Source organism: Patagioenas fasciata, chromosome 3, assembly GCF_037038585.1.
Source record: "Patagioenas fasciata isolate bPatFas1 chromosome 3, bPatFas1.hap1, whole genome shotgun sequence".
NCBI classification, from domain to species: Eukaryota; Metazoa; Chordata; class Aves; order Columbiformes; family Columbidae; genus Patagioenas; species Patagioenas fasciata.
This window is the reverse complement of record NC_092522.1, coordinates 31,163,674-31,177,291: the sequence shown is the minus strand read 5'-3', so window position 1 is coordinate 31,177,291 and position 13,618 is coordinate 31,163,674. Positions and strand designations below refer to the sequence as shown.

The 13,618-nt window shown below is 38.5% G+C and overlaps 1 protein-coding gene across 9 annotated transcripts in view; it reads right to left on the bottom strand.

The window, feature by feature from the left end:
* EML4 (EMAP like 4) overlaps positions 1 to 13,618 on the bottom strand; it is a 160,851-nt gene that overhangs the window by 51,392 nt on the left and 95,841 nt on the right. For 6 of the 9 annotated variants that reach the window (XM_065833364.2, XM_071806046.1, XM_065833362.2 and 3 more), the window contains 3 exons: positions 9,574 to 9,691; positions 4,283 to 4,456; positions 2,037 to 2,159 (listed from right to left, as the gene is read on the bottom strand). In XM_065833364.2, the coding sequence (XP_065689436.1) occupies positions 2,037 to 2,159; positions 4,283 to 4,456; positions 9,574 to 9,691 (415 nt within the window). The remainder of the gene's footprint in view (positions 1 to 2,036; positions 2,160 to 4,282; positions 4,457 to 9,573; positions 9,692 to 13,618) is intronic. The other 3 variants (XM_071806047.1, XM_071806048.1, XM_071806044.1) reach the window with 2 other exon arrangements.

Genomic DNA, 13,618 nt, shown 5'->3' with positions numbered 1-13,618 from the left:
ACTGAATGATGGGCCGCCGTGGGAACCCTCTTACTTCTTACGGCTTTATCAGGCTGATTTACAGCTCAGTGTTGGCTTAAAGACTGAGCTTACTAAACAAAGTTCATCTCCTGGGCTGGTAGCGCAAAGCATATGTAGAATATTTCTGTCCTGGGGCCCACATTAGGGTCTGAATTCTATTCCCTTGCACAAGACTCCAGTAACTTCAGGCAGATTAGGCCAGAGTTTCTTCATTGGGAACGATAAATGCAACATAACAATATGCCTTTGCACAAAACCAAACAGTTCTTTTAGAAACTATGCATAGAAGATGGGAGTAAGAAATTAGTATTAATGTGTGCGCTTGAACGCAAATACTGCTTTTATTATAATTATCATTATAATTAATCCTAACCTTTCCCTGTCCACTCTTAGATATCTGATTAGAGACTGTAAAAGGGCAGCATCTAAAGTCTTTTAGAAAATAAGTGGAATCATGGGAAAATGAAACACAATAACTATTTTGACCACGCCTGAACCAGTATACATAATGTCAATAAAAGTAATATTAACTTTCCATTAGTAGTAAATTTGAAGTATATACCACATTGTGAAAAATATTTTAGTAGCATAACAAAAACCAAGAAAAAGAAACTTGATATGTAGAAATCAAGACTGAGGGTTTTTTCATTCCAAAATATTACCTAGTAGTAACCTGTCATAATCTAAATTGCCAAAGGGCTTCTATATTCCAACACTGAAAACCAACTATAAAAGGAAAATAAATACTTGCAAAACATGTAACCGATAATTCCTCACATACAGCACTTCACAGCTCTGCAAAACTCTTCAGGCTAAGCATAAAGCTTTTAGTAAACGTGCTGATACCCACACCCAAGGTTAGTTTAAGATGTTTTTGTTCTTCCCATTCCTAGGAAAGAAGGAATGCACTTGCACTGCTCTTGACTCTAAGTATGTATTTGACAGTCTTACACGCAAACTAAGGAGAAGGCTATAGACACGATCATGAAAGGACTGGAAGTTACTCTGAAGTCTGAAGAGCTTTATTTGTCATAGTGGGACTTTTCCAGGTGGTTCTGCCTTGGAACAGTGAATGGCTATTTGAATAAAGATTAATGAGCAGATGTATGAAATCTGAAGACAACATCAAGCTGGAAGAAGCTGCCAGCACGCTGGGCAGATCTTGGTAAACAGGAGAGAACTCAGTCAAAAAGACAACACAACAATTTCAACAAATTCAGCAAAATTTCAACAAAGTCAAAACCAGAAACTAAGTGTGCAAACACGAAGAGGCAAGTCCTATCGGCAAAGAACACTGAGGACACAAAGTAAGTCACAACAGGGGTCAGCAATGTGGAGCTACAGCAAAAATCAAACTCTTGTCTCTGTGCTGACAGTAGGAGAAGTTTACTACTCTGGGCTCTTAATCCCTGGTGAGGCCTCCACTGTGGCAACCAAAAACTAAGACGACCCACTGCTCAAGAGCACAAAAAAACCCGATGGGCTACAGCACATCACCTTCTGAAGGTGACACTGAAAAGATCCCTGTCTATTGTCTCAAACCTTCAATGAGGAACCTGTTAAACAGCTAATTTGAAAGATCCACCTGAAATGCTAACAGTATACTCTTATTATTACAGTCTACTTTAGAAACACACATACTATGTCATATCCAGTAAATTAACTTCAAGGAAATACACTTATATTTTCAAATCTGTTTTAAATAGGAAAAAACTAGTTTGAAGCTTCACAACAGTGGCACTAAGCCATAACTCTTAACTCACAGTGCATAATTCCGCTAACCCAAATGGGCAATATTAAAATGTATTTACACTCAAATCCTGCATTCACATTTTATAATAATTTTAAGATTTCACAGGCACCTTTTCAAGTTATGCAAGTAATTACTCCTGGTAAAAACAAAGATGCAAATGGTCTTAGCATATAAATAAATAAGTTCAGTAAAATTATGCATTTTCATAATATTCTGACTTGAATAAAGTTCACTTGCTTTTATGTACCAAAGTGATACATACTTGTCTGCATTCTTCACCACTTTTGATATTAATTTAGATGTTGATGCTACTCTCAGCAGCTTGTTACGACTGTCATCTGAACTCTCCCAAGCACCGTGAGGTTTTTCAGCAGTTTTCTTTATGCTAGAAGAAACAAAAACATATTTTAAGATGACAAGATAATAAGATAACAATAACTGGAACTGGTATGCAACTGACAGATCAAGCAGCAGGAGACAAAAGCAGAGCTAGGTCTTCCTTCAAGCTGAAGCACGAAACAGGAAAAAAAGATTAGTCAAAAAGTTCTAACTGGATGAATGAAAACAATTGAGCAAGACAGTTGCCAAAAGTTTTATCCATTCCTTTCCATTCCCAAATGCTCTTACATAAAAGCCTTGAACAAAATAACTCTATACTTCATTACTATATTGCTAATAATTACAAAAGTGGAAAAAAGGAGGCTACAGTATATTAGCCTTAAAGAATTTTTTTTTTTTTAAATAACTTAAGGAGGTAACAAAGAATAACGTTTTCTTCCCCTGATTAACTGTTCACCAGCTTTAGCACGCTGATTTCTGAGGCAGAACAGTTCTATCAGATTACAGTTTCATATGGCTGTTTTGCAGATAGCACATTCTAAACCACGTTACTGCTTTCAATCTTTTTGAAAGAGATGTCTGCAAACTTCTCACATGAGTAAGGTAAGCTGGGTTTTGGTCCAATACTACAGATGACTAAATCCATGAATTTTGATACAATTTTTCAGCAATCTTATTGTAGCCAATTTGCACTAACAAGAACATGCAAGGTTTGCAGTCACTAGTTCATTAATTTCACATACATTTTAATCATGGAAAACATGCTCAGAAGTGACCTAGCCCAAATTATTCTTCAACCAGCTGATTTAGAGGCTGTGTATGTCCTGCTAACAGTATCACACTTCATCCTGTCAGAAATGCTTTTTGCAGGAATAGGTCCTGAACTGCAACCTTAGAAATGGCAAGCTGCTTCCCCAGCACCTCAAGAGGATGAAAAGTCCTGAGACAAACACGTTAATCAAATCAAGTTAAACCATTAGGAGACTAAAAAAAGGTGTTTATTGTTTTCCCCACACTGCAAAAGATTAGTAAGCAAGACTTCAGACAAACATCTTTACAGTGAGATACCAGGCAGAACAATAGGCCACAAGTTCAGCTTCAGACAAACTTCAGAGTTTGTGCAAGACATGGAGACAGAGCCTTTATGGAGTGTTATAACATGCACCAGTCAAGTGAAAGTTTAAATATTTATTAGAGCTGTGAATTTGAGCAATGCAAGACAACATAATCTTGTGAACTATAGTACATTTCAGAATAATGAATTTCATTTTTTTAAGAGTTTGTTTCAGTCTCCTAAATGCCAAAGAGTAAAAGAAAATTTCACACCTTCTAAAACATTCAGATGCCAATGAACCAAAAAAGGAAAAAAGAAACCACATGGTGTGATTCACATCATTTTGAAACTCAGGGGAAAAAAAAAAAAATAAAAAAAAAAAAAATCACCCAAATATTAAAATCTATTTCCTTAACTTTAAAAAAGCCATTAAAAAACAACTCAGAAGTACCATTTTTTTCTGTGTCTAATTCCTGCTAAAATGAGTGGGAACTTAAATGTAATCCTAAATAAATTTTATTCAAGTCAAGCAGTTCTATGATTTGGGTGTAAAACCAGGACTTCACTCATGTAAACAATCAGAATAAAAGTGAACCACCCTGCAACCTAGCAGGAATTGAAACTGCAGTCATTGCAGTCATTTTAAAGAATAATTTGAGAAGAAATACTCCCAAAGGAAGACTTGCAATGATACTAGTATTTAACAAATACTGTTACAGGATGTAGTAAATGGTCCTGGGCAAAATACACTCTTACAATTCAGCTACGCCACACAAAACCTATGAAGTGTATTTTGAGAAGGATCAAAGTCATCATTAAATATCTTAGAATAACGACTGATTAGAGGTAATCCACCATATTAGGATTTCAATCACAGAGAAAGGAAAAAAAAAAGAAAACTCTGTAATCTTAAAAATTTACTCAAAGAAAAATTGCATTTTTACTTATTTGCTTTGTTACAATGCATGTCAAATGCATCTTCTCTAGCACAAAAAATACAAAACACTTATTAACTTGATCACGAGACTGGAACTATTTCACATGACTTGTTGTCAATTATGAGCTCAGTATCATTACAATCAGTTTCTAATTCTGTACTGTGGTACTGTGAAAACCTTTTAGCTGGAGCAGAACTCTTGCTTTCTTGAGTTTGCCTGTGTGTTTGGAGAGTCTGTGAGGAGGGCTGGGGAGAAGGTGATGCTTGAGTTTGTGGACTTTGATCATTAGAATGAGATTCCTCTTTTTTTTCTTTCTGTCCTGGAGGTTTTTCCTTCTTTTTTTCTGTACTGCTGTAAAATAAAGTACAACATAGGGAGGAAAAAAAAAAAAGAAAACAAGCAAATAAATTAAAAAGGTAAAAAGGTGGGAGAAAATGCGCCCTGTGAAAAGATGGGAGAAGCATGTAACAACTTACTACGTATAACCACCGAAAGAACACTTATTATTTACTCACTCTCTACAGGTTTGCAGCTGCCTAAAAGATCTGTTCACAAGTTCCAAAAATAAAAAAAGATGAGAGAGACACAGAGGATTATTCACTTATTTTTACTGCATAGTTTACTAAGTTTACTCTGATTTTAAAATGAATACATCTTTGACTTGAGTATGTCCTTCATTCGTGGGTGCTTCTACAGTATCCAAGCCTGACACAAGTTGATGCACCACAAGTCAGCTGTCCCTCAAAAAAATCATCTTGGATTAGCTGAAGCCTGCCACAAAACCATACCCCTCTCTCTTATATTTGCACTCTCACCAAGAGAGTGAAATGTTGTTGCCAGTCCCTTGGCTCTCTGGCTGCACCGGAGTTCAAAGGAAACCACCCCTGGAAACTCAACACTGCTTTGATCTTTAGTTGACTGACATCAGTTTGTCTTGCCACTTCTTCAAAGCCTTTAGTAAATGACAGTTAAGAACACATCCTTATTTTCATCGTGCTGTATTTATTAGGCTAACATTTGAAACAGCTTTAAATACATGTCATTAACAACTTTAAATTCACTAAGAACCTAACCAAAGGTCCACTAAGTAAACAAGAAGATTAATTTAAAGGGTCTTTACAAAACAGCATGCTTTGCAACATACTGAACCACATAAACAATAGCAGGACCTAAAAGAGAAGATTATTCTGTAGTGCATGGCCTATTTCTTTTTTAATATTAAAAAAAAATAAAAATCTTCCAATAGAAATTTCTCAGTGAACAAAGCAAGATCCAAACACTGGCTAGAAAGGGAAAAGAAAGATTTTTCTCTTAGGTTCAAAGAAACCTGCAAGTAAAAAAAACAAATAGGATCTTTCCAAAGACAAGAATCCAGATTTCTATTCCCTCACACCAATCCCCCCCCCCCGAACCCTTGTGTAATCTCAATTACTTGTGTTGCCATTTACCTTGCCCAACAAAACGAAAAACAGTAACACAAATGGGCTCTCAATTTTAATATAACATTCCTAGGACCCTCTTTTTTTCCCATTTGTTATTTCAGTTAAAAGTATGTAACCTGTCACTGAAATATTTATAAGGATCACTCAGGATTTCTTCTGTAAGCTAGTTAAAAATGTCAATATAAACCATCAAAGATACATTTTCTTTTCAGAAAAACAGATGAAAACAAAACAGAAATAGCTTTCACTTTTCTTGACTGTATGTATGTGATCATAAAGAACAAAGCTTGAAGAACCTTGGAGTTTTGCTTAATAATTTATAGACAGAAGTCCTTAATTAACTAAAACTATTAAAAAAATATTTTTTAATCAGAAGACTTAGCTTGCATTGGTGGATGCAAACACACACTACATAATCTTAGTCTTCATAGTCTGTGGCAAGAAATGCAGTATAGTGAAATGAACTCTTGGAATCTCTTGTCACTAAAAGAATGAAGAGCCTCTCTATTCATCCTCTGACAGGTACACTCATTGACCTTTGGATTCACTCTCCCATAAACTCAGGATTTCTCAGGATGAAGTCCATCTATGAGGACTTTTTTTTTTTTTTTAATTCTTGCTGGAAGACATGCTTCTAATTTTCCCTTTACCCCTACTTTAGGATCTCAAAAATACAGTCTAATAGTAAAAGAGATGAGGGAAGCAGAATGAGAGAGAACACACAAATGAAATGACTTCCGTAACTCCAGCTTGGTCCTACTTGGTGAGAACAGTGGCTCACCTGGCATCATGTTCTGTCTCCAACAGCAGCATAACTGTGATGAAACGGACTGCAGGTAATGACCCCACTCTTTTTGGAACATCCTGTTTACAATGACACCAGCAATGCTGCAAGTCACCTCTGGGCTCCTCCAGCAGGCATGGGTGAGTGCCAGTTGCTGACAGCATCACGTCATCTAACTCACTAACTTGGTCTCGTATTTTTTGTGTTCATCTGATCCATTTCCTAGAATTTCCACAGGTTCAGTATCTTCACTGAGCTTGTCAGCTGCAGACTGTTTCACACCTTTGCCATTAGGATCACTGCTTAACTTCTCTGTTGGGCCACAGGAATCACTCTGGTTTGTGTTGCAGGACAGGGTATACCTTGTGTTCCAGCACAGTGCTTCTATCCACCACCAGGTTGTAAGTGCGCTTCTTTTATTGACTGCCATTTTAATTTGAAACTAAATTATGTAGGTATGTGCCAGTCTTGATATTGAATATATTTGTGCTGAATTTATTTGTTTTGCTCACTTCTGCTAAAATCTTCACCTCAATTGTATTATGACTGGCTGTTACAGAGTGGCTCTCCCGGTAATACCTCTTCAACTAGGACTTTTGCAACAGCTGAAACTAGGTCAAAACCAGCACCTTTTCATGTGGTTTCTAAAGACTGGTTGTTCTGGGAAGAAGTCCTTTAATGCATCCAAAACTTCTTTCCAAATCCCAACTCAACAAGGCATTTCTTCAGTCTACATATGACTAGTGGAGAGCTATTACTATCTGTCTGAATTTTGCAGATTCTCTAATTTCCCTTGGCACGATGTTTCATCCACAACATACTGGCAGCTACTGCAGACGGGGGTCATTCTGAAACACTAAGGCTGTTCTTACCAGAAGCTGTTTTCAGAAGAATGTTAAGTCCTAAGGAAAATGATCCAGGAAGTCTATGTGACGGCCATCTGAAGTACAAAGTACAAACCTGTTTCCAATTTTAGTAATAATACAAGGTACGCAGTACGTTTTTTTATTGTACAGTGTTTTGACACCTCTCACAAGCCAGTTCCAGACTACAGTACTGAAATTTTCACATGTACATGAGTTCATCTCTGTCTAAGGGACATCATCTATCTGTTGTTCCCGGTACCTTCCTCAGGTCTGGTTTTAGTGACAGCTAATATTTTAGCATACCTTTGTTGAAATGAGACGTGCTACTGCTGTGCAGCTACTGAGCCATCACACCATCTCCATGATCTCAGTATTCAAGTTGGTAAAACAAGGATTAAACAGTCCAGGAAACAAAACAGAAGAAATTCAGAAATGGCAAGTCTACAGGGGTCAGAGCCCCAAAAATGTACAATATTAAGACTGCACAAAATACAGACACTGAACTTCAACAACAATAACAGTTTGGACACACATAGACTTCCTATTATTTGTGACTAGATGTACAGCTACATGTACTTAGAACATGAAAAGTTATAGTCAGGCTATGGAGGCTGTTTGCTAACTGAAGTGTAATTTTGCATCAACAGATGACCATGTCCACCTGCTGCATCAGTTCAATCTCCAGCCTGAAGAAAAGTCTTGACAGTTTGGGGTGAACTATCCCATTATCAGCTGATATTCTTCTTCGGTCTCTCTCCTTGTCATACTGACAGAACGTTAGAAATAGACACATTTAGCCTAACTTCAAGCAAATGGGATTTCTACTGAAATCCACTTATTTGATGCTGAACAGTTTTGTTGTTAAAAAAAACCCAACCACAAAGCCTGATACCGGACATTTTCTTTCACATTTTACAAAAGGGAGTCCCATATCTTCTGATGCGTTGGAAGAAACAAATCCTCCCCTGGACAGTTATTTGAGGGTCCAGGGAGAGCTACTCTCAGCATATTCAAGGCTTTCCTCTTCTGACCTATCCAGGTCTCCTTTTAAAGACTTTAACTTAGATGAAAGGGATGCCGGCCACTCCACTCTGCTCTTCTTCTGTAGTCAAGTGTTGAGCACTCAATGAATCAAGAAGGTGATTCAGGGCAAACGCAAGCCGAACATCACGGGAACTGGGCTGGCTCTCATCAAAGTGCCAAGAGCCACAAGGTTAAGATTAATTGAAGAGTGCTAACTAAGAAATACCTTCCTGCAGGCATGTCTTTTGTCCTGGTGCCTGTCACACTAGCAGATACGAGACACAGAGTGATCACTATCTGATTTACTGCTAAAAAGCAAACATAAGGATTCAATAAAAAGATACGCAATGTTACACAATGGAGAAGAGTGAAAAGCAGGGCAAAACCCTTGCTTTCCAAATTCCAAAGGGCATTAAAGTTTCTTCTGGTTTGTTCTCGTACGATATATTTGCATAAAGCAATTCCCTTAAGCATATCATTTCGCTGTCTTGTATAGCACGCCTATTTACATCCACACTAGAAGATAAACCAGCCACTGGAGTTGCCAGAGAACTCTACAGAGGCCAAGAATCTGTTCACGTAATTTACCACGGTTATACATTCTTCTCTGCCCTGTGGCTATACCTGGCAGCCTGTTCTTCCCAACAAACAGGAATAGGTGCAAAACCTACTGATTAAAGCAGCCATGCAATCACTATCTAACAGACTCATAGAATAAAGTAGTACAGATGCTTTGTTTACTGTATGCAGCTGAAAACATTACATGGGGGAAAAAAACTGTTGTTTGGTGCTTAGCTCATTTAACTTACATATACTCTAGCAGTGCTATTTCTACACATTTGAGATCTGATACACATTCTTCATAAAGACTAAGTAGCCATATTTTGGGTTAAGATTTTCTACACAAAAATGTAAACTTTTATCTTACACAATTCACTATTGTTTCATAGCTATTTTGCTATTGCCTCCTATTTACACTCCACACAATGAAGTCAGCTTTGTCCTTAAATTTCCTTGGGAAAAAATAAAGAAGCAGATGAATACCAGAAGGAAAAAATTTTCCATTCATATTGGAAATACATTTGCTCATTCTGTCCCTCAGTGAGAATGCGTTTTAGAAACTATACATTATAGAAATACTCTTTATTGATGAATCCTTTTAGAACCCTGCTGTAGGCAACCCAACAACACGGTACATCTCCAAAGTTTATTTGTGCCTCACTAGACTTCAGGAATCTCTGCTGAGTGTCATGCAGAGGCAAAAATCAAACTCTCGCTCTGTCTTTTTTGTGTTCCCCACTGCCCTACTCCCTCCCCTCCTCCCGAAAAAAAAAATTAATAACAAGTCAGTACCTTTTTGCAGCAGATGAAAGAGTTTCTTTTCTGGCAACAGAAACAGAGGAACTGTGGCTTGTTTTCCTGCTTCCCGTACTCCCGTTAGTTATACAGGACATTGAGAGGCTTGGCTGACCTAGAAAAAAAAAATATTGAAGAACACAAGGTATTACTGCTCTATCCAAAGATCCATCTGAAAAACCAAAAGCTCTCAGATGTGGACTTGGTATCACACAGCAGCAGGCCTGGTATTCAGGACAACCATCAAGCCTATATCCAGTGACACATATTAATGAAAACCTTAACCTTGGCAGCTGGAGACATGGAGACCTGGGACACTAAGGCAAGAATAGGCTCTGATAAGGGTCAGCTTCTTTACTGCTGTGCTGCCATCAAATACTTTAATTCAGTGACATGCTACATCTCTTTCCAGTTGTGATCTACAGGGAGAATTACAGCTTACGTCCAACCTTCGGGAGCTCCAACACTTGTGGGGTAGATCTGATTATTCCAACTCTGTTGTTCAAAACCATCACAGCTCAGATAATACCATATAAGGTTTGTTTCTTTTAATTTGTTTGTTTTTTACTGAAGTTCAAAGAAGTTGCAGACAGAAGCCCTCGCTACACTGAAGAAATTATTAAGTTATTCAAGGGTTACAATTCTAAGGATTCAAAACCAAAGGTTTTCGGGTTGTTTTCAGCTGCTCTTTCCATCTTAAAACGGTATCGACTTTGTATACGCAGTATGGTATAGTTATGAAGTTCCTGATACAGTTTACTCCGTAGAACATCTGCCGCATCCAGTGAACATGACAGACTCCCTCCAGGGATGAATCAAGACTGTGTATGTGAAGAAGGCTGTTGTCTGTCAGATGCCCACTTCACTCATTGCAGAAGTTTGAAACTATGCTGTGAATGTGGGAGGGGATTGCAAGGAAGACATGGGGAGCGAAGGCTCTTCTATTTAAAGAGCTGAACGCTAGCCCAGCAATCGGCTCCCAGACCTGCCTCTGCCACAGGCCGGCAGTGAAAAACAGGCATTTTACTCGAACCTGACATTTCACCCTTTCCCGCTCATTGTGTCTTTCCTTTTTTGTGTGCCTGTCTTATTTCTAAAGTCTTACTCAGAAAAGAGTTTTGCCCCTCCTCCTCATAACTGCTAAACTTGTGCTTTTTGCCTCTGAAACATTACATGCCCTGAAAAAGTCCCTGGGCTAGTATCACATTAAAGCATCCAACACTGAGCGGTCACTTTTGACCCTTCTCTGTACTATAATACATCCCCATTTCACAAACAGCAAGTTATTACTGCATCTCATAGGGTCATGCTGTTCAGCCGCTCTGTCTTCAGCCAAAAGCACGAAGGACACGATTGACAGGAAAATAACAGGTCTGTGTTCATGGCAGGCTTGGAATAGTGTGAAATAGATAAGGCATGAGGCCATATATTGTACATAAAAGTGAGGAGCAAAAAAAGCTGTCAGGGAGAATTGACCACTCTGCTGACTGAGGGCAAACTCGCACAGATGCATCACTTGAACAATACCAGCCCTTGGTCCATTTGTCACATCATAGCTCTATCAGGCAGGCTGAGAGGCAAATTAATTATTATTTTAAACAAGCAATTTACATACAAGATTTAACCCATCAAGGGAACACTAGACTTCAGAACTATTTGGATGAAAGCAGAAATGGGCTGACCTGTGCTAGCCATATACTGCTTCAAAAGCACCAAGCAGCGTGTGGCCACATCTGAAATTCAGATCAGGAAAGCCAAAAGGAGCATGCAGATTATCCCCAGCAGAAATAAGAATAAAGAAAATCTGAAGAAAGACACAAACACAGAAACACTGGAAAGATCATTCTTATTCTTCCTAAATTCTGCATAAAAAAAACTTAGTGTGATTCCTTGCAACCAGTACTTCTCAGAGATGGTTTTACTCACAACACACACATTTGGAATATAAATTTTATTTTAAAAGTTGATATACTGTACAAAACCTCTAAAGCTCAAGAGATTTTTACCCCCTGTGTAACTTAGATTCCAGGACAAAAGTGCATGAGCTTAAAAAGCACTTTTAGTATTAGAAGCCTATAAATTACCTTCCTTTATTTTCAGTGACAATGTAAATCATCTTCTTTGTGGAGATGCATAATATCAAGGCCTATGATTCACTCTTGAACTGTATTTGACCTTAACATCTCTGTGTGCTCATCACAAATAGATCAATTCCTCTCCAACCAGCGCTAGCATGGCTTTCCCGAAACATGAACCAGGAGGCATAACAGCGCTAATTCTCAGTACAGTGTGGAAAGTATAAAGAACAGAGGTACTACATACAGGGTACAGGAACTTACTAAGTTGAAGGAAAAAAAAAAACAATGCTCAGTTTTCTCAAGCAAGGAGCACATCATTATTTTGTTCACTGACAGTACCTAGAGTAATTTCCCCTAATAAGCATAAGAAGTGTTAGTTCCTGCTTATATCCAAGGACAAAACTCATTATGAATAAAACTGTACATCAGTGTATACTGACAACAGGACTGCACTCTGCTCCACACAATGATTAATGCAATAATGATTAAAAAAAGGAGCCGTACAGCAGTTTTGGGATTATTTGTTTTTCAGTGAAGTGGATGTTGATGGTAGATCTGCAGTGTACTTTCTAATTTCAACAAGTGGCATGCAAAATTAAGTCTGAAGTAAAAACTTCAGAATCAAAATTGTTTTTATTTTTTGTAAAATGACAAAAACCACAAATAAGCCCAATCTCTTGAATGACACATTTCTTGAAAAAGTCACAGAAACATTTGGACATAGACCAAAACATCAAGATCTAAGAAAAACTGCATTGGTGGATTTTTTTCCAAGTGTCAAAAACACATCAGGTTTTCTTACACTGCAGAACAAAACCTTGGTCAGTCATAGTTGAGTGTGCCACGCTAAATGTGCAATAAAATGTAAAAAACCCCAGTAAAAACAATGAAACAAACAAAAAAACCCTGAAACCCAAACCCAGCACACCTAAGAAACAAGCCCTCTTCCAGGCTCTCTATATATTTCATTTTCACAGAAACATCCAGTCCAATCCCCCTGCAGGAGCAGGAACACCCAGATGAGGTTACACAGGAAGGTGTCCAGATGGGTTTTGAATGTCTCCAGAGGAGACTCCACAACCTCCCTGGGCAGCCTGTTCCAGTGCTTGTCAACCTCACTGAGAAGAAGTTTCTTCTCATATTTAAGTGGAACCTCCTGTGTTCCAGTTTGTACCCCCTGCCCCTTGTCTTATCATCGGTTGTCACCGAGAAGAGCCTGGCTCCATCCTCATGACACTCACCCTTTACATATTTATAAATATTAATGAGGTCACCCTTCAGTCTCCTCTTCTCCAAGCTAAAGAGCCCCAGCTCCCTCAGCTTTTCCTCATAAGGGAGATGTTCCACTCCCTTTATCACCTTTGTTGCCCTGCACTGGACTCTTTCCAGCAGTTCCCTGTCCTTCTGGAACTGAGGGGCCAAGAACTGGACACAATATTCCAGATGCAGTCTCACCAGGGCAGAGTAGAGGGGGAGGAGAACCTCTCTTGAGCTACTAACCACACCTCTCCTAACACACCCCAATATTTAACTAGATATTGAAAAATGACCTTTGGTATCACTTATTTGTAAGTGGAAAAAAATTAAATTAAATTAATATGCAATCGTAAGAAAATGCATTTAGGTTTTAAGCCATGAGAAGGAAAGGTAAGTTGAAGCCCTGTGCACGTCGCAGGCCGTGGAGCTGTGAAGCTTGGCTGCCCAGGGGGTCAGAGACACACAGCCAGCATGTTGCGAGCTGGGTCAGAACCCCAGGGAAGCTGACACACCAGTCCCAAAACACACAGACCTCTTCACGACTTTTAACCGGACCATCTCTACAGTCAAGATATTTCAAAAATCAACAAGGCTGTAACTTTTCTCACTGCAGAGACAGCCCTCCATAGCAGTCAACTTTGCTTCGGGGACTTGGGAAATATCAAAGCGGCACAGAAGAACACAATCTCCTGATCAATAGACTAAAC